We start from the raw sequence: 27,866 nt of genomic DNA on the forward strand, positions 1-27,866 counted from the left end.
TTCTCCTTTTTCAGTTAAACTGGTTCCAAGCACGAGGAGGGCGACATTTTGAGAATTGGTAGCAGTAATAGTAACTCTATCTTTCTCTCTCTGTCTCTGCGCTGCTTGACTGTTGGCCCGCCCTGTGTTTATTACTTTTTTATTTTTTAAATTTTGAAATAGAGGGGGAGGTTTTTACACTGCAGAAAAGTTCCTTATTTCTGTCTCAACATGCTTGAATGGTTCATTGTTTGTGCAGTGGGTCCTTAGAATGCCACCTTCCATTTACCCCTGAATACATAGCAACCCCATTTGCTCTGTGTTTGCCCTGGGTCTTGGAAATTCAAACAGAAACTTGATGTCAGAGCTTTCAACATACACAGGGATCGACACCACTTCTCACCAGGCAGCTTTTACAAGAACCACGATGGACAGAGCAGCAACCTTGAGACTGCTTCTGATTGTACTGTTACAAGGTGCGTACTAATTAATTTCCTTATTATTTTGACTTTAAAAATCATGTTACACCAACTGTTAATGTGAACATTTTCAATAAAATTTGAAGTATAAAAAAACACATACATTAGTTATAACACTGTAAACAAATTGATTCTATTTGGACATAGAATAGTTGTGAGTATTTTTTTATAATTTTTTTTTTCAGTATGTGGATCCTTTTGCATCTATGAGCCTTGTAAGTATTATTATTATTATTATTATTATTATTATTATTATTATTATTATTATTATTAAATAAATTTACCATTTATGTTGCAACAGCAAATGTATATAATTATTGATTTATTCTTTTGCTTCTTGAGACTTTGACACCCTTCCACAAACTGTTGGAATCCCAGAAAACAGTGTGCCAGGAACCACAGTCTATTCATTCACTCTTGGAAACTGGTATTCAATGTCAACAGTGTCCATGACTGTCAGTCCTGCAACCACATTCTTCAACAACCCTTCAATCAACTCAGGAAAAACAGCAACGGTGAGAGCTGCTAGTACTCATGTACATGTTAGCTGTCAACATGTAGTGTTTCCTTCGCTTTCTTTTTCAATAAAAAATGGCAGTGGATTCAATCACAAAAGCAGCACTCTTGTTATCCCCCTGTACTGTGGCGACCGTGAACTTCCACAGCACAGGCTGTAAGGTAAGGCTTAGGTGAAGGACTTGAACACAAGGTTGTTTTTTGTTTTTTTTCTGTTCATTTTTTTGCAGTGGTGTATTTGTGATGTAGGCTTTCTGTGGCTGTTTTTTTATATTAATATACTCTTCATAGAGATCATTTTATCATGTCACCGATGGTTTATGTGCTATTTCTTTTCCCCAGATCAAACTGAGCAGCTCTGCAGCACTAAATGCTTTGATGGTGAATCAATACAACATAGCCATCACTTATACTAATGCCTATGGCAGCATTTCTTCTAACCTCTACGTGCAGATCACCCCAGTCAGCAATCCCCTCCAGTGTGCAACACCTTTCTCAAGCCAGGGTAAGAGAACACTGTACTGGGGGAGTTCACAGTAGGATCAGCAACTTTAAAAACATGTGACTCTCTGACTACCTTTGCCTTCAATATATATGTACATGCTGTCAAACTTGACCCACACATTTTTTTCACAAGCTATATTGGCTCTTACAGAGGCGTTGTTAAGATGGTGATTAAAAATTGGATCTCAAGAATGGATAGGGTTCTGTGTACAGTATACGTTGCACTGTGCTTTACCTGCTGAGCATGCAGAACCCAGCAGAGTGATGCTCTTCTTTCTGCTTGGTTTTCAGTCGGAGATACAGTGCAGGTGCTGGAGAATGTGCCCAAGACCACCAAGATTTACACAGCCACTACTAATGCCAATGCTGGCACAATCTTCAGTGTAAGGACAGTGTGTCTTCTTCTTTCATGTTTTTCTGACTGTGTTCACCTGCTTGGGTATCATTTACAGATAGTGTTTCTAAGTACACACTAATTACTCTTTAAATGCACATGTGGTTACAGAGCAGTTGGATTGTAAATGCACAACACGTCTTACAAATGCAGTGTTTTGAAGAAGATGTTAGACTGCCTCAGAGGCTTACTTTGTAATTGAACATGTAGTTGCATTTAAACTACAGAACAATGTGTGTAATTACTGTGTTATTATTGTGCAATAAATTAGGATTAAGAGGCACTTAAAGTAAAGTGTTTCCCTGTATTTAATCTGTATGTTCCTGTTCCAGGGATTGTTTAAAATATTTAGATAGCGGAGCTGGTGGTGGGAAATGTTGTGTGTGTGTTTTTTTTTTTTTTTTATGTACCAGTGGTATATCTTTTAGGGCTTGTGTCCTTTCTTAAACTCCACTTTCATGCTCTGAGTTAAACTCGGTTAAGTAACTTGGGTTAATCTTCATCTAAGAACTACTATTTCTACTTGGGTATCGGCTATTGAAAAACTATTTTCTTGTTTCCCAGTATAACATAAAGCAGGTTGTGCCAAATGGAGATTTTACCATCGACGCGTCTGGCAACGTTTATCCAAATCAGGCTTTCAATTATCAGACCGGTGACCGGGTAAGAGGATATCTCTGCTACTCTCAACAATGCATCACTGTTTTTGAAGTCGTGTTGAAAAGCCATTGCAGGAATTTTACGAAACAAACAAAAAAAAAAATCACTCTTGTGACGAAATGCAATATGGCTACGGGATATACCTAATCCAGGCTCTTTGCAAGGTTTCTAGATAGAGGGGGGTGGGGGTGACTTCTGCTTAGATAAGTGTAAGGAAACTAACTGATGTATATATTTGTGTGTGAAGGAGCGCATACAACAAGGATTTAAGCTGGATTTAGTTTCCTTTATTGATTCCAATAATCAAAGTCACTTTCACAGCTTAATCATTATCACTAGACACAGAAATGAGGCCACTAGTTATTGCAGAAATGAAGCAGTGATTTAGTTACTTATCTCTAGGAGAGCATCAGACACGGTGCTGGTGTATGTTCTTGGAGGATTGTCATGAATGCTAAAATGTACTCTCAAATGCCTGTCTTATATGTCTTGCCTAAACGTGCGTGAAAGCTAACCTTTGTTTTTGCAAGCTTAGCTTTTTTTGTGCCAGCAATGTTCCACCAAGGTCAAGTTCCCACACCCCACTTGCAGCTGTGCTGATCACTGTACTCAATAATATTGTTTAAATCGCTTTGTTACCCTTGCATAAATTTCTTTCTATAAACTGAGTATCCACAATACTTTTTAATTTACCTATTTCCCTACATGAGCATTTCTAATGCAGTGAAACTAAGAAGAGATATTGTGACGTGTCAGTAAAATGACTGTGACTGTGTTCTCCGGCTCTCCTTTCTGGCTGCAGAGTTTCACGCTGACGATAAAGGTGCTGGATCAGCACGGAGCTTCATGCTTAGGGACCCTCACTGTGGAGGTCTTGCCCATTGACAAGACCACCATATCCTTCAAGTGAGTATGGGGCGCCATTGTAAGGCTGTGCAGAAAATCGCAGATGCACAGTACTAGAGTGCGCATGTACATTTATTTCAAATCTGTGACATTAACTATGAAATGTACTGAAATAATCTGCTTCAGTAACACGTCTCTTCATTAAATGAATCCATCACGACTATGACCACATGTTCACATGTGACACGTGTTCAGAGAGCTTCGGTTTCAATAAAAGACCATCCAGCAAACAGGTCTACAGACTTTTACTTTTTCACCAGATACCATCTCAAAGTGCCCAGACTAGTCTAATCACTAAAGATACTGAATTTCATAATATCTTTTCCCCAGGGATGTCAACCAGGCTGTAACTATTCGGGAGAACACAGGGCCAGCAGCTGTGGTAGCTACAGTCACAGCTCTGGGAACAAATGTGCACTACCAGTTAATAACCCCAACCTCAGCCTTTCAGATCAATGAAAGTAAGAAATCTTCTGTACTGAGCCTGATTGGGTATCAGAAGGGATCTTCCCTGCATACCACTTCATTGTGCCTTTGAAATCTGATGTAAATCATAAGTAAATATTTGTTAAGTGTGTGTTTGATTTGACTATGGCTTCAACATTATCCATGGTGTGAGTCATTATACAGGATAAGGTTCTACTTACACAAAATAAAAACCTTTTTATAAGGTGTGTATGCCTGTTATATATGTTAGGCGTGTTGTGTTGCTATAGAAAACCCAGTCATGTGTTATATTTGCTTACAAGGTACTGGTTAACGAGTACATTATTTTTGTGCACGTACCTCAAATCATAACTCAAATTTATCACTGATTCTGTGCTTTTCCAGTCGTGGTTTTCAGCATGGCCATAAACAAGTTTGCATGCTCAGGGATGGTGCCGCCTTGTGTAAATACAGTGAATTAACCTACATGAATGGCTCCTGTGTTTTGCTTGCTGTATAGAAACAGGGGTGATCAGGACCACCTACAATCTCGATCTGGATTCCAACCCAGGCCTGGCTGTTACCTCCTTACTGGTCCGCGCCTACGACCCTGTCCATAAGGTCAGCGCCACAGCTACTGTGCAAGTGACGGTGCAGGACGCCAATGATATCCCTCCACTCTGCACGCCTGCGGTCGTTGTGTAAGTGTGACGGGCAGTGCGGTGTGATGCTCTGCCGTTACGGATTCTGTCCCCTGTCGCTGAGATGAGGATAAAATCTCTAAAACCTGGGATGCAAACGAGCCTGCCGCTTTTTTGCATCGTGGTTAAGACGCTCGCTTGCGGTGCACAGGCTCCCCAGTTCGAGCTCAGTCTCATAAGAAACAGATATTTACTGTATATTCATCAGTGTGCCTTTATTCAGTTCTCTCTAGATAGCAATATTAAACGTATTCCTTGAGAAGGGTAGTGTGCTGACAGCTAACACTCACAAAATTCAAACAAACTTTTCCCTAACTTGTTTATTCTTCTCGGGTCTCCCTCCTGCTAAACAGTCCGATTCCTCTTGCCCAGGGAGTTATGCAGTAACTGATTTATAAAGATGCTTTTCACTGCTGGTCGATTCCATGATGATAGTAAGAATGGGCGTGGTAGACATGTAGCACATTTGTTTAAATAAAATCAATGACGTTACTAAGAAACCTGCATACTGCTAACAGCAGGTCTCCATGTGAACTGTGTGTGCAACATTCCTTGAGATTGCCCTTTTGACATTAACTTGAATTTGCGGGTTGACCTGCATTTCCATGTCATCATAATAAATGACCTGGAGACCTGCCGTTTCTTTTTCTTGTTTTTGAAACCAAGCAGACCATTTTAGGTTTGTCTTTCAAACTGTCAGTTTGACATGGAATCCCACTATCAGCAGTGTTTAGAGAAATACTGCAGTTTGCTGTCTCCCCAGTTCAATATAGTTCCGTAACCCTTGGTGTTTCTTTCCAATGAACAGAACTCATGTGCCGGAGACCACACCCATTGCAGGCACTCTCTTTACCTTGAGCTGCTCGGACAGGGACAGCACGGGCAACACGCTCTCTTACAGCATTCAGGCTGACGGTGTATCTAGGTACATGTTCCGTCTGCAGGGGACCACGCTGGAGGTGAGGGGTGAGCATGGAGCTGGAACCAAAGCCCATGAACCATCAGGTTTTGTCTGTGGATTATTATTATTATTATTATTATTATTATTATTATTATTATTATTATTTAGCAGACGCTTTTATCCAAAGCGACTTACAGAAATTAAACAAAATATAAAAGTATATGTTACAGGCAATAAAAAAGCAAAACAAACACATATATACAAAATTAATATAAATAAAGGAAAAAATACAAAAATATATTTAAATAGGAATTTACATAAAGGTTGAATGAGTGGGTTTTGAGAAGATGGTGGAAAGCAGTAAAAGACTGAACAGTCCTGCTTCCACCACAGGGGGACGAGGGAAGAGAAAGAGCGAGCACGGGAGGAAGGAGAGTGAAGAAAAAGAGCGAGCACAGGAGGAAGGAGAGTGAAGAGAAGGCATAACAAGTGGGCCAGTAGAGGATGAGCTAGAGGGCGAGAGGGAATATAAGGAGATATGAGGGATTGGAGATAGGAAAGGGGCAGTATGATGAAGAGAGCGATAGGCAAGAGCAAGGGTCTTAAACAGGATTTGAGCAGAGAGAGGTATCCAGTGGAGAGTGTGAAGCAGAGGGGTAGAGTGAGAGTAGCGGGGTTGGGAATACCAGATGAGCAGCAGGATTTTGAATAAGTTGAAGAGGGCGAATCGCCGAAGCAGGGAGACCAGCTCAATAGAAGATCAAACTTTCATTTTTATTTTTTTTTATTTTTATTTTAATTGCTTATGTTTTTTTGTATTTATTTTTCCCCCAGTTAAACAATACACTAGACTATGACTCTGCTGTAATGGCAGGTGTTGATTTCCAGTACCCCATTACCATCCTAATAAAAGACAGTGGAGTGCCTCAGTTGACAAGTAAGTCACATTTCGTGTCTTCTATGAAGGAAGAGAGCTTTTCCATTTAGCCCTTCCATCGATAACACTGCTGTGAACGACTTTCACGTCCTGTCTTTACATTACATTTAGAGTATTTGCTAACGCTCTGCTTTCTGTTGTAGTAACCAACATCATTTCTAAAAACTGCTCTCTTTGTAGGTCTTCCTTTGCTTTTTACAGAACCAGTTTGTTCCATTGCAATGCAATGGGATAAGTAACAGGTGCATTGCTGTATTAACCAGCGCAGTTGAATGATTGATTAAGGGAGGTGCTGCTGGGGGTATGTTCTGACTTCACGGGTATAATTTGTACAGCTGTTAATCTCCATTTTCCAGCCAGCGTTTCAGTGTTTGTGACGGTGACTCCAGTTAACGAGTTCCCCCCCACCTTCAAGGAACCTTTCACCTTCACAGTGAACGAGAGAAGCCCGGTGGGTACCGTCATTGGGGTGGTCACAGCAACTGACCATGACTGGCCCTTCAACAACGTCCAGTACCGAATCACTGGAGGCAATGGCAACAACCCACCCCAATTCTACATTGATCCCAGGAGCGGTGAGTGTCAACATATGGTCAGACTGGAACGAATAAAACAAAGCAAAAAAAATAATAAAACATTTGCCATTGTTGAAATAAAATGTTAAAAAGTTTTTTTTTTAAAAAACTTCCATTAAATGATATGAAAAAAATGTGGGAAAATATATTTTTCTGTGTTAGTCGAGGTAATTATAAATAATAGCATGCGTTTCTTTATTTTCACTTTCACCTGGTAGAGATTTTTGATGTCTTGAAAGCTTGTCTTTATGTTGGATTGTATGTGTGAAACTGTTAAGTATAACAAACAGAATCAATGTCTGAAAAGAAAACTTCACCTCCTGACAATGTATATATATATATATATATATATATATATATATATATATATACACTGTATCTTAACTGACAAACATTGCTGTTATCTCAAGAGTAGTGTGAGTGTGTCTGAACCCATATCTTCCTCACCTCTAAATGACCACTACATTTGCTCTGTCCACCTTTGTTTGAAGGCCAGATCAATCTCTTGTCCACTCTGGACTTTGAAAGACAGTCGACCTACCAGCTGAAGATTGAGGCAGTGGATATGAACCAAGACCTGCAGCCTGACCCCAATAGACAGAAGACAGCCTTGCAGACCATCACTATCGAGGTCCAGGTAAGTAAAATAGATGTGGGATAAGGCTGCAATGCCTCCCAGTGTCCCTCAATAGAATCTTATACCACCACTTACATAAAAATAAAAAGCACCCATACTTTTAAGACAAAGTGTTACATCCCCTGATAGTAATGTTGGTTTTCATAATGTATACATAACTTATATTGTACATACACAAAGAGGCCTTCTCTAATCATCTAAATGCTAGCAGTATTTAGGTTGGCTGCCATTAAGGGCCAGATTAGTTCAATTTCTATTAAATATCCTACACTGTTGCATTTTTGACTAAAATCATTGAAATTTAGATTTTTTTTCCACCCAGGATACCAACGATAACCCACCAGTGTGCAATCCTCCATACTACGAGGCCACTATCTTCTCCACCCTGAAAGCCGGGCAGGAAATCGTTCTGGTTCAGTGCACTGACCAAGACATCACCTCCACGCTCACCTACACGCTCGTGGGAGGCAAGTGCCGGTGAAGCCAGGGCGACACTGTTACAGTTTCTAAAATGGGATCTTGTAGTGGCAAACCTAGTAATGCAGTACAGTACAATGCCATAGCTCCAGTATTTAACTACAGTACATGCGTGCAATATAACGTTGCACGTAAGTTTACATCCAACTTCAGAGCAGTGTCTTCAGTATTACTGTTCCGTCCTTTGCGTTGAATTGTGTACACCCAAACGCGTCTTTTTTTTAAACAGCGCACCTCGCTGTATTCACGTATTTCATCGTCCTTTGAAGACTGTCCCTTACAGCCTCTGCTCGCGATGTAACTGTATAACCGTACCACCGTATCACCGTTTAGTTTCGTACTAACAATATTTTCCACTCTTTGGCCCCCACAGGCACGTCCTGCTAGGATTTTCTTTATAATGCGTAAAAACAATCCAACACACAGGCCTCACTGCCGTACCACCACCAACCCTTGCTACAAAACACTCCCCTTTTATTTACCCAGAATCCCGCCGTTACAGAGCCCCTGAGTTCCAGGAACTAGGGGAATTGTAGTCTTTTAAGCGGCAGCCATTTTAAAACAAACGAAAAGGAAATCTTGTGACCAACAGTACAGTTATCGCTGTTCTTTAAATAGAAATCCCTACTATTTCTATCGGGACTAACCCCCGATAACCCACTATTTATCACATATCCTTTTCCCCAGCTCAAACCTACTGGTTGGAGCGGTTTCAACCCCCTTGCTATATACCCTGGACAAACCATCTGCATTTGCATTCTTTAACCCACTTCTGTGTTCTATCTTATATTTGTATGGTTGTAATGCCAGGAACCACCTTGTCACTTTCGCATTTTTCTCTTTATTTTCCTTCATCCATTTTAACGGTGAATGGTCCGTCACTAGAGTAAATTCTCTACCGAGCAAATAATACCTTAGTGTTTCTATAGCCCAACGTACTGCGTAATAACTTGCGGCTTAAATACATAACCGGGTGTTCTTCTCCGTCCACTGTTTGTGACAGCACCACCCCCAACCCTACTTCCGATGCATCCGTCTGTACAATAAAAGGTTTTGTGAAATCTGGAACTTTTAACACAGGACCACTACACAACAGTTCCTTCACCCGATTAAAAGATTTTTCTGTCTCCCCAGTCCACTTTACCTTATTTGGTGCAGACTTCTTAATTAAGTCTGTCAGTGGAGCTGTGATGGATGAAAAGTCCTGTACGAACCGACGGTAATATCCAGCTAAGCCTAGAAATGCCCTAACCTGTTTTTTATTTTGCGGAACTGGCCATTCTTTGACAGCTTCCACCTTGCTAACTTGTGGTTTTACTGTACCCCCACCCACAATATACCCCAAATATTTGGCCTCGGACAAACCAAAAAAACATTTATCTGGATTAGCTGTTAGTGCAGCTTCTCTGAGACTTTGTACAACTGCCTGTACCCTAGCCAAATGTTCCTCCCATGTCTCTGAGAAAATCACAATATCATCTATGTATGCTGATGCATACTCTACATGGGGCCTCAGTATTTTGTCCATTAATCTTTGGAACGATGCGGGAGCTCCATGTAGGCCAAAGGGCATTACTTTATATTGGAACAGACCCCGGGGCGTTGAAAATGCAGTTTTCTCCTTAGACTCCTGGCTTAATGGAATTTGCCAATAACCTTTAGTTAAGTCTAATGTCGTTAGATATTGAGCTTTACCCAGCCTCTCAATTAATTCATCTATCCTTGGCATTGGATATGCGTCAAACTTTGATACGTTATTTAACTGCCTGAAATCGTTGCAAAACCTCCAAGTGCCGTTAGGTTTCGCCACCATAACAATTGGACTATTCCACGGGCTGGTGGATTCCTCAATTATATCTAACTTTAACATGGTTTCTATTTCTTTGTGTACATCGATCAGTTTAGCCTCAGGTATACGATATGGCCTTACTTTTACTCTTACTCCAGGGGGTGTGATTATTTCATGCTGGGTGGCCGTCGTTCTTCCTGGCAACTGGGAAAACACATCTTGATTTCTTTTAACTAGCTCTTTCACTTCTTTCCTTTGCTCCAACGACAATCCTGCACCCATATTTACAGGTGTCTTATCTATTTCACTGGCGTGTATAGTCAATACTTCGCGGTCTACCCATGGTTTTAATAAATTGATGTGGTACAATTGTTCCGGCTTACGTTTATTGGGTTGACTTATTCTATAATTTACTGGCCCTACGGCTTCAATGACCTCATACGGCCCTTGCCAATGGGTAAACAATTTGCTTTCTGGGGTGGGAACTAAAACCATGACTCTATCACCCGGATTGAAAGAGCGTGGCTTTGCCGTTTTGTTATAATTAGTAGCTTGTCTCGTTTGCGCCTGTCTCAGATGTTCCTGTACAATGGGGGTTACTTTTTCAATACGATCTTGTAATTTTATCACGTAATCAACTACATTTTTCCCTTTAGATTTTTGCTCTTCCCAGGTTTCTTTTGCAATATCAAGTATACCTCTTGGTTGTCTCCCATATAAAAGTTCGAATGGTGAAAACCCGGTCGACGATTGTGGGACTTCCCTTATGGCAAACATGAGATATGGTAGCAATAAATCCCAATCCTTACCGTCATGACTAATTACTTTTCTTAACATTGATTTTAGCGTTTTATTAAATCGTTCAACTAATCCGTCCGTTTGTGGATGGTAAATCGAGGTACGAATAGGTTTTATATGCAGCGTGCTACATAATTCTTTCATTAACCGATTAACAAATGGTGTGCCCTGGTCTGTTAATATTTCCTTTGGAATCCCCACCCTTGTAAATACCTGTACCAATTCTTTAGCAATAGTTTTTGATGCAATATTTCTTAAGGGAATAGCTTCAGGATAACGTGTGGCATAGTCCATAATCACCAGAATATATTCGTGTCCTCGAGCCGATTTGCTCAAAGGCCCTACAAGATCCATAGCAATCCGTTCAAATGGGATGTCGATTATGGGCATAGACTCTAGGGGTGCTCTTAAATGGGGTCGAGGACTTGCCTTCTGGCATTTTGGGCAAGATTTGCAAAACTGTTCTACGTCCTTTCGGATCCCTAACCAATAAAATCTTTGTAAGATGCGCTGAAGTGTCTTCTCCCCCCCTAAATGAGCTCCGAATAAATGGTTGTGTGCTAATCTCAAAACTGAATTCCTAAACTGGGGTGGTACCAGTAATTGTTCTACCGGGTTTTCATTAATAATTGTATTTCTGTAAAGTAAATCATTTTTTACTACAAAGTGTTCCTGTGGATTAATGATTGCATTTTCTACCAGTGTTCCATTTACTGATACCACCTGTCGCTTTACATTGACTAATGTCGGGTCGTTCTCTTGTGCCCGAGCAAACTGGTCGCTGTTAGGAGAAAAGGATTCATCCCAGCTACCTGCTTCTTCCTCTGTTTCTATCAATGGTACTGGTGCTCTTGTTTCTGCTAATATGTCGTCTACGGTGCACTGTGTTGCCACCCCTTTCCCGACTCGTTTTGTACTCTGCGTGACTAAGACGTGTGTGACTGGAGCCCCTCTCCTTTTCTCTCTCTGACGCTGCTTTCTAGTTTTTAATATTTTTCCGGTAAAACTTTCCTCAAAAAAACACTCCGTATTGGCAAAGGGAAACAGTTTTACTACACTTTCAGGAGATTCTAGGTCCCTCTCTTGCTTTATTTCGGGATTAACCAATTCCCCGTTTAACTGCACCAAGTCTTCAAACCCTGGAAAATCTCTACCAAGAATTACTGGGTGAGGCAACCTGGGGATTACCCCTACTCTCATCTCTTGTTTCACTTCCCCACAAACTACTACAACCTGAGTAGTAGGGTAATATTTTACATCCCCATGGATGCAAGTAACGCCGGTTTTTAGATTCTTAGTCAATAGGCAGGGGTCTACAAACTCAGGTGACACTAAGGTAATTGCACTACCTGAATCCACAAGGGCGTTAGTTGTGTTCCCGTTAACCATTACAGAGACTAAAAAAGGATACTTCCCTTGCGGTGAGCTAGCCACAATAATACTTCCACAAAAATTATCATTAACATTACATTGCATTGGTTCCTCACTCTCAGTGCAATTCTTTGCAATATGTCCTAATTTTTGACATTTGTAACACCTGATATTACTATGGTCAAATCGATACATTCCACTATTTCCCTGGTACCCACTCCCAAAGTCATTGTCTCTGTATTGTCCCTTCACAGTCTGTGACCGCTCCTCTATCCTCTTAAAGCCCTCTGCCTTACCCAGTCGTGGGCTGCTGCGTTGTCTCCATCCTGGGTTGGTAGAGGGTTGCCGAGCCAAATCCTCGGCGGCGAGTTGTCGTTCCACCAAAGCGACAAATTCGTCAATAGTAGAGGGGTCTCCCTGTCCCACCCATTTCCGAAGGTTTGCAGGCAGTGACCGTAGATAACGATCCATCACTAGTATCTCTACTATCCGGGATGCAGTGTTGACTTCTGGCTTTAACCACCTGTTGGCCAGATGGATCAAGTCGAACATTTGAGATCGAGGGCCCGTTCCACTGCTGTAGTTCCACGCATGGTATCTCTGGGCTCTCAAGGCTGTTGTGACCCCTGCTCGAGCCAGGATCTCTGATTTTAATAGTTGGTAGTTGTCTGCGTCGCTTTGCTTTAGGTCATAATAGGCTTTCTGTGCCTCGCCTATCAAGAAGGGCGCCAGTATCCCAGCCCACTTGACCTTGGCCCACCCTTCTCTAGCTGCAGTCCTCTCAAACGCCAGGAGGAACGCCTCAATATCATCTCCCTCTGTCATTTTCTGGATCACATGTGTGGATCGAATTGGCACACTGAGTGGCTGTTGGCTCCCCTGAGCCAAGTGCTGCATTATGGCCGTTCGCTCCTGCCGAGCTTCATTCAACTGCTCCTGTATCAGTCGGTTGCTTTCTTGTTGCGTCTGCGCCAACATTTTGAGTACCTCAGCCAAATCCGCCATTTTTTTTTTTTTTTTTTTTTTTCAGTTACTCAATCGTTATAGCACTGGGAGTCTTGGTGGATATGTTGACTTAGCGTTCAGTCAGACAATCCCACTTCTGACACCATGTGTGAGCGAAAGTGCTCTATTTTGTAAGACTCTGACTGAATGTGCTATTCCAAAGACTGAGTCGGAAACAGAAATGGCGAACCAATAGGTGAGATTTTATTTACAAAGAAAACAAAAGTAGAGACAAAACTAAATATGAGCACCAAAATAAAAACTAACCCAGGTCTGGGCACTAACTCACTTTTCAAGCCCTGACTATTGATTAGGGAGTGGCTGATCCACACCCTAATAATAAAGAAGAACTGTACACACAAACATAATGAAATTAAATCCCATAAAGATTTACTTGAAGTCCACTGGTACATGCACCTTTTCTTTTCAGTCTTTTAAGTGTCCACACGTGGTGCACTTAGTCCAGTAAATAAAAAGAAACACAGCATCTCTTTCTTGTTCCTGGGTAATCACGTTGGCTTGTCAGCCTTTCCACCATTTGAGTACAGGAATATGTATTCCGGTTGTAGAGCTTGTACTCACAGCTTGTTGTAACGTTGCAGGTAAGTTTACATCCAACTTCAGAGCAGTGTCTTCAGTATTACTGTTCCGTCCTTTGCGTTGAATTGTGTACACCCAAACGCGTCTTTTTTTTAAACCTCGCTGTATTCACGTATTTCATCGTCCTTTGAAGACTGTCCCTTACAGCCTCTGCTCGCGATGTAACTGTATAACCGTACCACCGTATCACTGTTTAGTTTCGTACTAACAATATTTTCCACTCTTTGGCCCCCACAGGCACGTCCTGCTAGGATTTTCTTTATAATGCGTAAAAACAATCCAACACACAGGCCTCACTGCCGTACCACCACCAACCCTTGCTACAAAACACTCCCCTTTTATTTACCCAGAATCCCGCCGTTACAGAGCCCCTGAGTTCCAGGAACTAGGGGAATTGTAGTCTTTTAAGCGGCAGCCATTTTAAAACAAACGAAAAGGAAATCTTGTGACCAACAGTACAGTTATCGCTGTTCTTTAAATAGAAATCCCTACTATTTCTATCGGGACTAACCCCCGATAACCCACTATTTATCACAATATATATATATATATATATATATATATATATATATATATATATATATATATATATATATATATATGCATTTAATTTGGCAACACTATATTTCACTTGTTTAATTATTACCACTAAAATAGTTGGGAAGATCAATGGATATTTTCAAGATATTGCATCATTAATGCTTAATTTTGCATGTAACTTGAACAGCTACTATAAAGATTTCGTTTTAATGTGCTTTTCTGTCCAGCCTGTCTTCAGTTGTGTTTTGTATTAATTCCAGGTAATGTTAACAATCGATTCACCATGACTAAAAGCACTCTGGTATCCCAGAACACCTTCTCTTACCTGAAACCGGGGGTGTATGACCCCACGACCTATGAACTCCTGGTCAAGGTGACGGATGGTGGGCCCCCGACCTTCTCCACCACGGTGACAGTGATAGTCCACGTGATTCCATGGACAACCACAGTCCCCACCACCCCCCTCAAAACCACGGTAGGGCAGCTCGTATAATCACCACAATGTGGTCTTCTGTTTATTCAAAGACCTGGCGCAGCAGTGTTCCTCATCCTTGCTTTGGAGGGACACCTTTATTTATTTATTTTTATTTAGTGCTCATGAACGGTGAGGTATTGTACAGCTGTAACGGGCAGTGCTGTGTGATACACTGCCGTTACGGATTTTGTCCCCTGTCGCTGAGATGATGAGGTTTAAAGCTCTGACAACAATACTGCAGATGAGCCTGGCTCTTTTGCATTGTGGTTAAGATGCTCGCTTGCGGTGTCCATGTTCACTGGTTCATGCCCAGCCTCCACCCAGCTACACAACCATACTAACCCAGCTGCCTCAAGAGAAATCCCCCAGGCAGCTCTGAGAGCCGGTGTGTGCAGATTTGCATGGTGGTTGTGAGAGTTGGAGGGAGGCAGTCATTTCTAAATTACGTTTTTTTATTTTTCAGAAAGTGACCCAGGTTCCTCAGATTGTCACTGTGTTTGACAATCAGTGGATCCCAGACCCCTGGTTCGTGGCCGTTCTTGCTGTGACTGGGGCCCTCTTACTGTTAGCACTAGCTTTACTGATCTGGAAACTGCTGAGCATGTATGTATCACAAGTCATCAACTTTATGCTCACATTCTTTTCACAATGACAAAACAAGTCATTACTCACTTCCTATCTGAAAGTTTAGTTCAGAAATGCAGTCATGCAGAACATTCATCAGTGGTAAAATTTTGAAATTCAGAAATACAATTGATTTACAGGAACTGTCCTACAATAATGAGCACTAAGACATCACCACAAATTACCAGTCATCACCACAAATTATTTGTCACTTATTTTTCTGCATTATTACATTTTAAACCAAACACAACTATGCTTTTTAGCATAACAACCTTTTTTTCCAAGAGCTAAGGCACAAACATTACTAACAAAGAATAGAACCCTATATATTAACACTCATTCAATTCTGAGGAAGATCTAAGAGTGAGTTGCAGCTACGTGTCTGAGATGTGAGTCGCAATGTTATTGAGGTGGAAGGGACAGTAAGATCTATAAATACACTATGCATTCTCCTGCAATCTCCACAAGGAGCGTAATATAGACGTGAGCGTCATCTCTTGCAGGACATCACTTTGCAGGAGAGTCCCAACAGAGATGGCCAAACCACTTCTGCAAGACAGGTGAGCTACACCTTGAGGGTCCGACGATGTAATGCATGCAATTTACCACTGTGTGAATGCATGCTTCAAGACCTGCCTGGATCCAGGAAAACAACCTGCAAATCTGCCCGGTGGTCATTTGGATGAATAGATTTGATGAAGTCAGCCATGGAGGGTTTGGTAGGCTGTCTTGAGATATTGACCCCGCGATGGATGTGGGAGTACTGTTTTTAAACAGATTTGTACTGTGTAAGCTAGAATACCATTGCCGGTTTACAGTAGGCTGAGGCATATTTGAAAAACTGCTTGTCGTGGATTTAATTCTTCGGTGTGCTGTGTGTTTGGAACAGAACCTTTGGTGACACTGCAGCCCCCACACCAGAGAGGAGTCTCCCGCAGGACCCCAGGAAAAACAGAGAGCGCACACCAAGCCCACTGTCACTGGTAACACTGAGTGGCCCTGTCATTACAGCACACCTCACACAAACTCACACCCTACACAGCTTGCTTGCTTTCTTTCTTTAGTATTAATTGATACATTTACTCAAAATTGTCTTTCTGTTTAGTACTGCAAGGCCCCTATAGAAACCCATTATTTTAGATTCCAGGGAATTAATGGCCTGCCTACCAACTGTTGTTCAAATCAGTCTCCACTGTAGGCGGCTGTAGGTATTCAAGCACACGCCAGTTTAGTGTTCAGCAGGATGTAACCATTTTTATTTTTATTTTTCAGCAATTTGATGGAAGAGCACAAGACCCATGTAAGTGATTTCTGTTTTCTAATGGTCTCCAAAAATGACCACTGTCGGATTAAAAATGATTTGATCAGGTGCATTTTAGTTAGTGAGAACCACTTTGAGGATATACTTTACAATGTGTTTCCCATTTTTGCTTTAAACGCGTAACATATTCGTTCAATGCTGAATGATTCTGCATCATTGCATTGAAGTGTTTAAAAAACTGAAAGCCATTCACCAACAAAAAAAATAAAATACACGAAAATGCCTTTTGTTTTGGGTGTATGCATGGACAAACTGAACCCCTTCCTATTAAACAGATAATCCATGCTAGATTCGAGCTGTCTGAAAGAGATATTGATTTTTTTACTCCTTGTATTTTGTATGCAGTGTACAAAAGACATCAGCTGTGAGGGGTACAAAAGTGTTAACTGAGAAAATCAGCAGTCATTTATAGTAATTGCCATCCGTTGTGAGTATAGATAACATAAGTGGTCTTGCTTGTCTCTTAGTTACAGGGCGGGAATATCTTTTCAGCAGTGTCACAGGACAGAGATGCTGGGTCTGAACAGAGACGTGCTTATTGATCGCACAGCACCCGACCGTGATTCACTGAGCACCCCTGCCTCGCTGCCAGCTTCACATCCCAACATCCCAATCACAATGCTGTACTGTACTTTGAAGGTTCCATTCCACAGCTCTCCTTCAGCTGTTCGAACTTTTCAACACAATCTCCTGTTTTTTTAATCGCATATGGAAGGGCTGGCCAACCCCGGTCCTGGAGAGACGCAGGGTCATCTGGTTTTTTGTACCACCTGAAACTATTATTTTCTTAACTGGTCAACACTAAAATAAATGTCCAGGTATTTAGCCATTGATGATTGAAAGATACCCAGAAAACCTGCAGGATTGTGGCCACCTGGCATAGGGGTTAGGTTCTCAAAGCTGTTTATTCCAAATCGGAATTCGCACAATTTCCTCGGGTTTGTAAGAAGACCTCTGGGTTTTTGTTTTTGTTTTTTTTTCTTGATTCAGAATTGCATTTGGTGTTTTCAGATGCATTCATGCTGTTTTGGAGTAAATAGTTTTGAGAATCTAAACCATACTGTTCTGGTGGTTTGTACTTGATGGGCATGGGGTTCATACTGTTTGGAACTCCACTTACTGCAACACATGCCATGCCAGCCTGCCTTACTGACACCGTGAAACTGGTGAATGGCACACAGATAAATCATTTCTCTGAAAGGGGAAGTACTGCATTAAAAATGATCTAAAGGGTCGTACATTTTAGAACTGAAATGTCGAGATGAATAACTGGATAAGGCAGCGGTGTAAAGGATACAGGACTAAAAATAAGGTGTGGATGGATGGATTATAAATATGACAATTCCTTATATTGTTTCATTTCTTTGATGCACAGCTACTGTGCTAGTCAGCCAGTACGTGCATCGTATCTTGCGTAATGCACCTGTAAGTAATTGTGTAGAATGGCAACTGGAATAATGCCCTTAGAATCTGCTTCACTATGTGTACTGTATTTCACAAAGCACTGAAGTTAAATTATGTCTGTATTGTTTTGATCATTCCTTAAATATGTGTGCCTGTTCACTGTGTATTGACAAAGGCACTAGCAGAAACATTCTACTGTCAATTTTGTATGAATGCGAATTGCTGTGTAGCATATATTTGTATAATTTCAATAAGGCACCCACATTTTCCTTAACTACTCCTATGATTTTGTAAAAAATAACAATTTATCTGTTTTTTTTGTTATTGTTGGAATAAATTTCTTCTTTAGAGTGAAAGATATAATAGCTTTCTGCAATAAGCACATATCTGAATGGTTAGAGTACATCTTCCTGTGCGGCCTCAGAAGAAATTTAAAACACAATATTATGCCAGTGGAGAAGTGATTAAGAATACCTCCACACCACTGAAGGTACCCTTTCGTGTCAACTCATGCAACACTCACTGACAAGTACATTCACAGCAAAAGAAGACACAGCAATGCAAACACCACCTTTAACAGCAAAGGCCTGCAGACAGGCAGTTACAACAGCACCTGCTGCACTGAAGACGACGGCCTATTGGTCTTCTCTGCTTATCCATTTGACACCATGAAAAGAGCTTTGCAATGGAATTACAATTATATTTTTGACTAAGCATACAGAAATGAATGCTTATGTCTTTCATAGTTACTTCCACATTGCTGCTTGTGTTTCCACCTTTACCACTGAGTTACTTCTAGGAGAGAACTGAAACCAGCAGCTTATGGGATGTGAGCTTCTGAAGTCAGGTTTAGTCAGTTGAGAAGAATCAGGCTGACACGTTTTTTTTTTTTTTTTTTTTTTTAGGTTCAGTTGCACGCATGGCATTCACCTGACTGTCAGCATTTACCAGACTCAGACTCAGTACTAATTCTAGAGCAGGTTGTATTTTATTTATAAAACACTGGATGTCCGTGTTAAAGCTCAAACTATGGTAGGTGGAACTTGCTTTCTTTTTAAAAATACTGGAGACACCAAATGTTACACAAAATACTAGGAAGAAATACTCCATGAAATACTTTAATTGCAAACAGGAATCTGATAGAAAACAGCAAGGCTTTGTTATTTAAGGTAAATGTATTATTTATTGTTTTGTAGCACTATTGAAATGACACATATAGTACTTTAGAACATAATTAAAAATAATCTGTTCATACAATTAAATCCTAATGTTCACAAACAAGAAATATGTACACCGGCATATACTGTTAGACTGTAAATTGAGAACACATGAATCTGGTAAACCATAAATGTCTCACTGCAGTTTAAAAAATAAAGTGTAGTTTACTCTGTCCCTTTTGAACAGTCACTTGTAAGTAATTATTCACAAACTTACAAGCAACAGACTTTTACTTGAAAATAACTTCTCACAGTAGCCACAATTGAAAATCAAATCAGAAGGTCTGTGCTGTAATTATAAAGTGACTGTAAAAATGACTAACATTTCAATAGATGTCACCTCAACCTTTAGTTATACAAGGTGCACAGCTTGTGGGTTATTGATCTTTCAGGATCTTATTGACGGATGCATTAACTGTTGTTTGCAAATGTGGTGCATATATCTACGTGGTATTCTTTCGAAATGCTAACATTTAAAAAAATGTGTTTGACTTTCAGAGGGTCAGAAATAAAGCTTTGACATCAATGCAATTCATGCAATGATTAATTTATTAAATATTATTATTATTATTTATTTCTTAGCAGACGCCCTTATCCAGGGCGACTTACAATTGTTACAAGATATCACATTATACATTATTTCGCATTATACAGATATCACATTATTTTGCATACAATTACCCATTTATACAGTTGGGTTTTTACTGGAGCAATCTAGGTAAAGTACCTTGCTCAAGGGTACAACAGCAGTGTCCCCCACTGGGGATTGAACCCACAACCCTCCGGTCAAGAGTCCAGAGCCCTAACCACTACTCCACACTGCTGCCACATAATTATAGATGAGTAATTATTTGAGTAATTATTTGAGTAATTATTTGTTCCGCAAGAGACCACTGTCACCTGGGTTACTATTGGTAGTTTTTATTATTATTATTATTATTTTTATATTAGATATTTTTTTCTTTGTCAATGAAAAGTAGAAATCAAAATTCTGTGTTCAATAGTAAATACTGTCACAGAACTCCGATGTAGTAAATGGTCTTTAAGGGGTAAGTAGTTTGAATGTGTTTTATTTATTTGTTTTGCCATTTTGAATGTCCTTTACCGTTTTATGGTATTTGCAACCATTCCGAGTGGCTTTGACTCCAATACAATATCAGCCTTTACCTGGCTTTGAGCGGCTTTGTCAAGAGAATTGAAACTTCAATAACATCACACAGCCTTCCTTAATCCATTCAAATCATGTGACTTTGAACTCTCCTGGCCCACATGATCTCTCTGTGTAGACCCAGAGTGGAGTGGAATGAGGAAGGCTGTTCAGTGCCAGCACTTAGGATTTTCCTGTCATGCACAACCCGAGTGCACAGCTAGGTAAAGAAAAATGCTAAGAACTAATCACCAGAGCAACAGAACCTAGAACCATTAAAAATGATTGCAAACACCATAAAATAGTATGGGAAATGCAAAAAAGCTATAAAAATGACATTGACTCTTACTGTTTAAATGGACTTCGGGAGTTGTATAAAGTATTTCTCGTTTTAATAACAAAGCAATATCTAATAATATTAAATATGTTTTGCACTGGATGGGTCACCATGGTATTGATTACTAAAAGCCTGTATACATTTTCTTGTCACACAGAGGAACAGTCTGATATACCCTTCACTCTTCATCTGTCTCCTGGTGCCTCTGGCCAGGGCTACCCTTCCTAAGTTTTTTCCTTGTGACGACACCGATAATTCCACAGTGGTAGTCTGCAGCAAAAGAAAACTACTTGAAGTCCCTACGATCAGTTCCAGTAATGTGACCACTTTGTACCTAGACAGTAACAATATCAAGCTGGTGAAAAGAGATGCCTTCAGTGCCCTTCCAGGCCTGCAGAACCTGAGCATCATGTGGAATTGTCTTCCGACGAGGTTGAGGTCTCCTGCGTTGCCGTCTTGTCGCATGGAGATTGAGCCAGAAGCCTTTGTGAACTTGAAGAATCTGGTCTACCTTGGCTTGTCTGGAAATAGCCTAACGTCAGTCCCCCAACTTCCCCCCAGCCTGAAGGTTCTCAGTTTGGCTTACAACAACATCGTCCACCTCAGCCATGCAAATTTCTCTGGGGCCCAAAACCTGGTGAACCTCAACCTGGACAAAAATTGTTACTACAACAACCCGTGTGGTGACACTTTTGATTTAAAGGAGGATGTCTTTAGGGATATGCACCAGCTAAAGGTTCTGTCGCTCAAGTTTAATAATATTACTGCGGTTCCCCGAGGCCTTCCACAGTTTTTAGAAGACCTTGATCTAAGAGAGAACAAGATCAGCAGAATCAACAGCATAGATTTCGCCAACCTGACCCAACTTAAAATCCTGAATCTTGAGTGGAACTGCCAGCGCTGTGACCATGCTGCTCAGCCCTGCTTCCCTTGTCTCAATAATGCTTCCATCAACCTGGATCCCAACTCTTTCCGGAACCAGAGGAATCTAATCTCCCTAAGCCTGCGAGGAAACTCTCTCAGGACCCTGTCCGACAGTCTCTTTGAACCTCTTGTCAACCTTTCCAACTTGGACCTATCTGACAACCTGTTAGCATATGCCATCGTGAATGGTACCTTTTTCAGCTACCTTAAGAAAGTCAAAACCCTCAATTTGATCTTCAATTATGAACCACTACAAGTTTTCCCAACCCTTCAGCTATCTCCTCATTTCCAAGACATGGGTTCCTTGGAATGTCTCCTCCTCACTGGTTACTTCTTCCTCACTTTGGAGCCCACAGGACTAAAACCTTTAATGGCCCTCAGAAACCTTAAAAAACTAGACTTCCGGATGAACTTTCTAAATGAGATCAACATGTCAATGTTGACCAAGATTCGTACTCTGAAGCAGGTGGTGCTTTCTGAGAACATGCTGGCTTTTCCTCCTCGTTGTCCATCCGTAATTAATCATTCAGTTAATCTCCCTAAAGAACCAGAACATAATCTGTTACCAGGCTTTACTATGTCTGGTTTGTTCCAGCATCCAAGTCAAGTCAATGAAGAACCTGACTGGGACACTGATCTCATCCCACAGCTGAGGAATCTCCAGTACAAGTATTGCAACAACAGACTGTCACTTGATTTATCCAATAACAACATCATGTCCATACATCAGGATATCTTCCAAGGTTTAGAGGATGTGGTTTGTCTGGATTTGTCCTCCAACTATATCAGCCAACCCCTGAATGGAAGTCAGTTTTTGCCCTTAAAGAATCTCCGCTTCCTCAACCTGGCACAAAACCGGATAGACCTGTACTATGAAACTGCTTTTCAAGAGCTCAACAGTACCCTGATGGCCCTAGATCTTACCAGCAATGCTTACCACTTCCACATGAAGGGAATGGGTCACCGTTTTACCTTCATCCACCACCTGAAATCTCTTAGGTCCCTGAGCTTGGCCCAGAATGACATCGGCATCCGCATTTCCACCAGGCTGGAGAGTGACTCTCTAAATTCGCTTTATTTTGGTGGCAATCGCCTGGATTTGATGTGGGACGGCCAAAACGACCGTTATCTAAGATTCTTTTTGAACCTCACTAACCTCACCTTCCTCGACATCTCCAACAATCACCTGCGGTTTTTGTCTAAAGATGCCATGAACAACCTCCCCAAGACCTTGAAGATCCTTAATGTCAACCATAACAAGCTCATTTTTTTCCCCTGGTGGTGCCTTGAAAATCTGAGCAACCTTATACACCTTAACCTCAGCCACAACTCCCTTAGTACCATTCCCAAAGAAACTATCACATTTGGGAGTAAATTAAGAATCCTAGATCTCAGCTACAACAGCATCAAGAATCTACCTGAAGCTTTTTTCCAGAGCGCCTCCTCCTTGAACTTCCTCAACCTCAGTAACAATGCCCTTAAGTTCCTCTACTCCCAAAGCCTCCCTGCCCAAGTCCTAGGCAACCTCACTGAGCTGGCCATCCACAACAATCCCTTTACCTGCAACTGTGATTCCTCCTGGTTTATCGACTTTCTCAAGACCACACAGGTCAAAATTCCCCACCTCACCACCTATGTCACATGCGAGTTTCCCGAGTCCCAGCAAGGAAAGGCGGTCCTGTCTATGGATCCTCGTTCTTGCCAGGAGATCCTTGGTAATCTTGGCTTCCTCTGCACCTCATTCATGACTATCATCTTCACTGCCCTGCCGATTTTGAAGAAGCTTTATGGTTGGGACTGTTGGTACTTTATCCACATCTTCTGGGTGAGGCTCAAAGGCTACTCCCTGCTTTCCCAGCCAGACAGCCAATATGATGCCTTTGTTGCCTTCGACACTCGTCACAAAGCTGTGGCAGACTGGGTTTACAATGAGCTGAGGGTCAGCCTGGAGGACAAGGGGAGAAAGAGGTTCAAGCTTTGTCTGGAGGAGAGGGACTGGCTCGTTGGATTGTCTTGCATTCAGAACTTGTATGATGCGGTTTACAAGAGTAAAAAGACAGTCTTCGTACTGACCAATGGAGGCTCCATCAATGGGACCCTTAGGCAGGCATTCTTCATGGCCCAACAGCGCCTCTTAGATGAGAAGGTGGATGTGGTGGTCTTGGTCCTCTTGGATGAAGTGATGTATAAGTCCAAGTACTTGCAGATGAGGAAAATGCTCTGCAGGAAGTCTGTCCTCACTTGGCCTAGAAACCCCCACAGCCAGCCTCATTTCTGGGACAACATGCGAGCCACCCTGACCTCCGACAACAACCGCTACTATGACTCTAATATCAGTGAAAGCTTCTAAGCTCTGAAAAAGACACAAGTGCTGCAAACTTTAATTTCATCCTGAACACAGGGCACACACACTATTATTTAAGACTTACACAGCAAAGTGAGCATTACTGTTGAATTAAGAGAAGGAGACCTACAACAGAGGAAGTGAAGTAGAATAGTGATTTGGTCTTTTAAAGAAAATTAGGTTTGCCTAAAATAATAGTTTTATACGTTGTTATTTTGGGGAAAATGACACAACTGTGTATGAGAACAAATAAAGACTCCAACACAAACGCTGAAGATCTCCTTGTAATTTTCTTTTATGTTGCTTTAGCCATAAACATATTTTTGATATTGTGGTTAGTTGTTGTGAAATGTATATTTCAATTGATTTGGTACTACGACTGCTACTATTACTTTATCTTATTTAATGATTATCAAAAGCTGTTTGTACACATTTTACGCATTTGGAATTCAATAATAATGAAATACGTATGGCGGAGCATTATAGTGTATGTAGTGGAGTGTTGATAAAGTACAATGACTGCTGTTCAAATTGATGTTGTGGTTTTATGGTTTGTCGACCACCTGCACAGGGAGACTGCCACTACTTGACTCTGCCATCATCAACCCCCACAACTCCTTTTTTAGCATGTCCTTTACATGCTAAAAAAGGGGAATTGAAAGCTCTTCAGCCGTGGGCTTTTAATTATTTTTGCTCTGAGAATTGAAATAAAAACCTCAGAGTGGAAAACATCTGGAACCACACTATGCCACGGGCCAGTTGACGTCAAGTATTTTGTAAACAAGTAGAATATACTTTATCATTAATGTGTTTATTTTGGAGAATGACAGTGTTATCTGCATAGGTGTGTTTCCAGTATGTGACACCCTCTAGTGGAGAAATATAGCCAGAATAAAATACAGCTTTAAAAATATGTTATTTCATGAAGGTTAACCGACTGTACCTGCTGTAAACGTAGCTGCTATCTTGGCTACTGAATATCTGCTGCTTCGTTTGCTAATTGGCTGCCTGTAACAGAATTTCTTTTCAACTCCAAGTTCCGTTTGATTATTTATTAATAGCCTCCTATAGTAACTAAGCATTAGCAAACTACATTTTCAATTGTGACCAAACGCTGTAAGTCCCTGTATTTGGCTCCTACAACTAGTTAGGCTTCACAACATGTAAAACGTAATGAAGGTAATTACAGACCTACTAGCCTAATACACTAACTAACCTTTTAAAACCTTCTGCAACAGGTGTCCATTAACACAGGTGTAATTGGAAAGAAAGACATTTTCAAGGCAGTATTACTGCAGGTTATTCTCATTACACAATATTACTGCATTTAAACTAATTTGAACTGAAGGTAAAGCCATGATTCAGACAAATAATATATTCAACAGTTGCCATAGAGGGCTGGTTCACTTTGGCATGTGGGGGTCCAATTGTTCTGCGTGTAGTACCAGTAATATTCTCATGTGAACTTAATCTCACTCAACAGAGAGTCCCTACATTCAGTAATTATAAACCTACAAAGGGTCTGTGATGTTCAGTAATAGTTAGATTTCAATCGTCATAGAATGGAGGTCCTGTATTGATAATATTGTCTGCCTTGGTCAACACAATTAGCTACCACATCACCTGTAAATACCTGGAGCAAAAGAAGCCATGGCTGTTAACAAAGCTTTATGTTTTCAACGTGACGCCAGCATTCAGTGCAGAAAGCTGGACAAGGTTAAAACTGAAACATTAACAAGGAAGTGATCCTTCATGAGGCCAGTTGAGACTGACTGTCTCCTCGTGTTAGCTGCGAACTGTACCAAGCCTATTGAATAGGAATCATTAGGCTGGCTTGAGTCTGAATCATTCACAATTAGAAACGAGACATGTCTGATCAAAATCCCACACATGGCTGCAAATTAGAGTCTTGCTCCTTGAGGAATTAATATATGAGATCTATGTATGCATACCAAATACATAATGTTAATGCAATTCACACACTATTTTTTTATTTCTTTTATAATGGTCTTGCTTTTGTTTTCAGACCTTACACCCTTGTTTGTGTGGGACGTTACCTTAAGTATCTATTCACAGGATTAACTGGGATTTTGGAGTGTTTCCTGCCTGATTCTCCATTGTAATTATTGCTATTCCGAGTCAATGAAAACACAGAGACAGGCCTTTATTTACCATTCACATTATGCCTCAGAGACAAGTACCATCACCCAGAAATGTAACAAACATGAATATAATGTTGGCATCATGAAAATGGTGCATTAAAACACAACCCTGAAAGTGAATTTACCTCTGAGTGAGTCACCAGTACAGACTGCTCTTGTCTCTGAGATCAGAACTGCAGAATGCCATATCTGTGATCAGTTTGGGTTCAGTGCTGAAGAACGCCTACAGAAGATGAAATTTATATGTGAAATCAATAGATGGTGCATTTGATAATTAAAGAATTCATCTCCCATTCTGTATGTCTACCACAGCTCTTTTTTTTTCTTCAGATATCTAAAACATTGCTGTTTCCACTGCAAAAGGAATTAATGGTATTGATTGTCACCACTGTTACGAGAACTAATTCAGTTGATTGCAAATTAACTGAGTGTTATATATATATGAATGTATTCATACTGCTTGCTATAAAATGAAAACCTATATTTTTATTTTAAAATCATGTTATATTTATTCCATGCTACAGAGTTTATTTATTAACTTTAGCCTATCTTTATACCATGATACCCATACTCAATGTGATGGGCCAGGATCAGTACCCGGCTCCTAACTCCTCCCATGGCTCATACTGTACTTGATCCTGGAATTTTCACAAGTTAAAGGCCACCTGTATTGAATGTGAATAATCCACCAGTGCACATCTGCAAAGCAATGCCATTTGGGAAAGAACTCTGGGACAGGCTGCAGACAGACCAGCCAAGCGAAAACTCTTACAGAAAATTCTCTGCAACTTGCTGACCGCAACAGGGAGCATGTGAGAGCTAGTAGAATCGGAGACCACACCAATTCTATTACGCTTCATTTCACTTCTCCTTCCTCTGACCACAGAGTCAGTGCAGAAGAATGAATTGAACTGTTCATTGCAGTAGATGTTTCCATTACAGCTCATAAATATCACTTCATTCTCACTGCACACCACTGCTTCATGTTGCCTAGAGTCAATATTGATTAAAATGGTACAAGCATAGCACAGTATAGGCAAACTGACTGTTGTTTTCCATTTCATCAACAGCAATGCTTGAGAGACATTTTCAAACGTGACATTTATATTCGCCACTAAAGGCAGTACTAGGGTAGCGGTCTATAGATTTCAGACCTGGTACATAGAATAAAAATAATAAAACAATCATAATTATGTTAAAAAAAAAAACCAAAATAATACGTACGCTCATTTGAAATGTATAAATGGACACAGAAGTGCACAAAACCATATTAACTTGTCATCAAAGCACATCACCTGATATACCTGAGCTAAAATCTATTTTGCATTTAAAAAATTCAACAGATACGGGAAACAGTACACGGAATGCAGTCCCATTGGAATATACGGAGACAAGGGAGTGAAATAAATTTGAAAGACGACTGAACCCTGCCCATCCCCTGTTCAATATTCCAGTCAGACACAAGACTGTCTCCATGCAGGGAGTTCCTGTATCGGTGTGCAAACCGGTAATTACTGAATGCCCCGTCTCCCTGCATTATGAGTCAAGCTGCAAGAACAACACGTAGGCTGGCACCCATAGACCATTGATAATGACCAGCGCTGTAGTGTATGGGGATACTGTGCCTTGTTTGTGAGGATCAATGTTTTAAAATCGTTTCTCTGCTTTACTTGCAGGAAGCTAGAACTGGTGGCTGGGTATGCATCAACACAATGG

General features: G+C 40.8%; 2 protein-coding genes across 4 annotated transcripts; both read left to right on the forward strand.

Moving 5' to 3' along the window:
• The first annotated feature begins 247 nt into the window (after window positions 1-247).
• Window positions 248-20,845, forward strand: LOC117412534 (cadherin-related family member 4-like). Of its 3 annotated transcripts, none has more exons than XM_058988382.1 (20): window positions 248-455; window positions 644-673; window positions 801-973; window positions 1,317-1,479; window positions 1,770-1,861; window positions 2,437-2,535; window positions 3,335-3,438; window positions 3,769-3,899; window positions 4,385-4,565; window positions 5,374-5,524; window positions 6,301-6,403; window positions 6,760-6,978; window positions 7,470-7,615; window positions 7,938-8,082; window positions 14,456-14,670; window positions 15,134-15,273; window positions 15,798-15,854; window positions 16,184-16,277; window positions 16,567-16,594; window positions 18,925-20,845. In XM_058988382.1, the coding sequence occupies exons 1-20, from the start codon at window positions 338-340 to the stop codon at window positions 18,951-18,953; spliced, it is 2,418 nt and encodes an 805-aa protein (XP_058844365.1). In that variant the 5' UTR covers window positions 248-337; the 3' UTR covers window positions 18,954-20,845. The 3 variants fall into 3 exon arrangements, with proteins under 3 accessions (XP_058844365.1, XP_058844364.1, XP_058844366.1); XM_058988381.1 differs by lacking the exon at window positions 18,925-20,845 and adding an exon at window positions 17,083-18,908; XM_058988383.1 differs by lacking the exon at window positions 18,925-20,845 and adding an exon at window positions 17,083-18,908 and having other exon boundaries at window positions 6,838-6,978.
• Window positions 20,845-24,327, forward strand: LOC117963561 (toll-like receptor 9; the record flags this gene model as incomplete). Its single annotated transcript, XM_034904158.2, has 1 exon — window positions 20,845-24,327. A coding segment is annotated over one exon (3,150 nt), but the record flags the coding sequence as incomplete, so codon positions are not given.
• Between the last annotated feature and the right edge of the window lie 3,539 nt (window positions 24,328-27,866).

Source organism: Acipenser ruthenus, chromosome 16 (assembly GCF_902713425.1).
Source record: "Acipenser ruthenus chromosome 16, fAciRut3.2 maternal haplotype, whole genome shotgun sequence".
NCBI lineage: Eukaryota > Metazoa > Chordata > Actinopteri > Acipenseriformes > Acipenseridae > Acipenser > Acipenser ruthenus.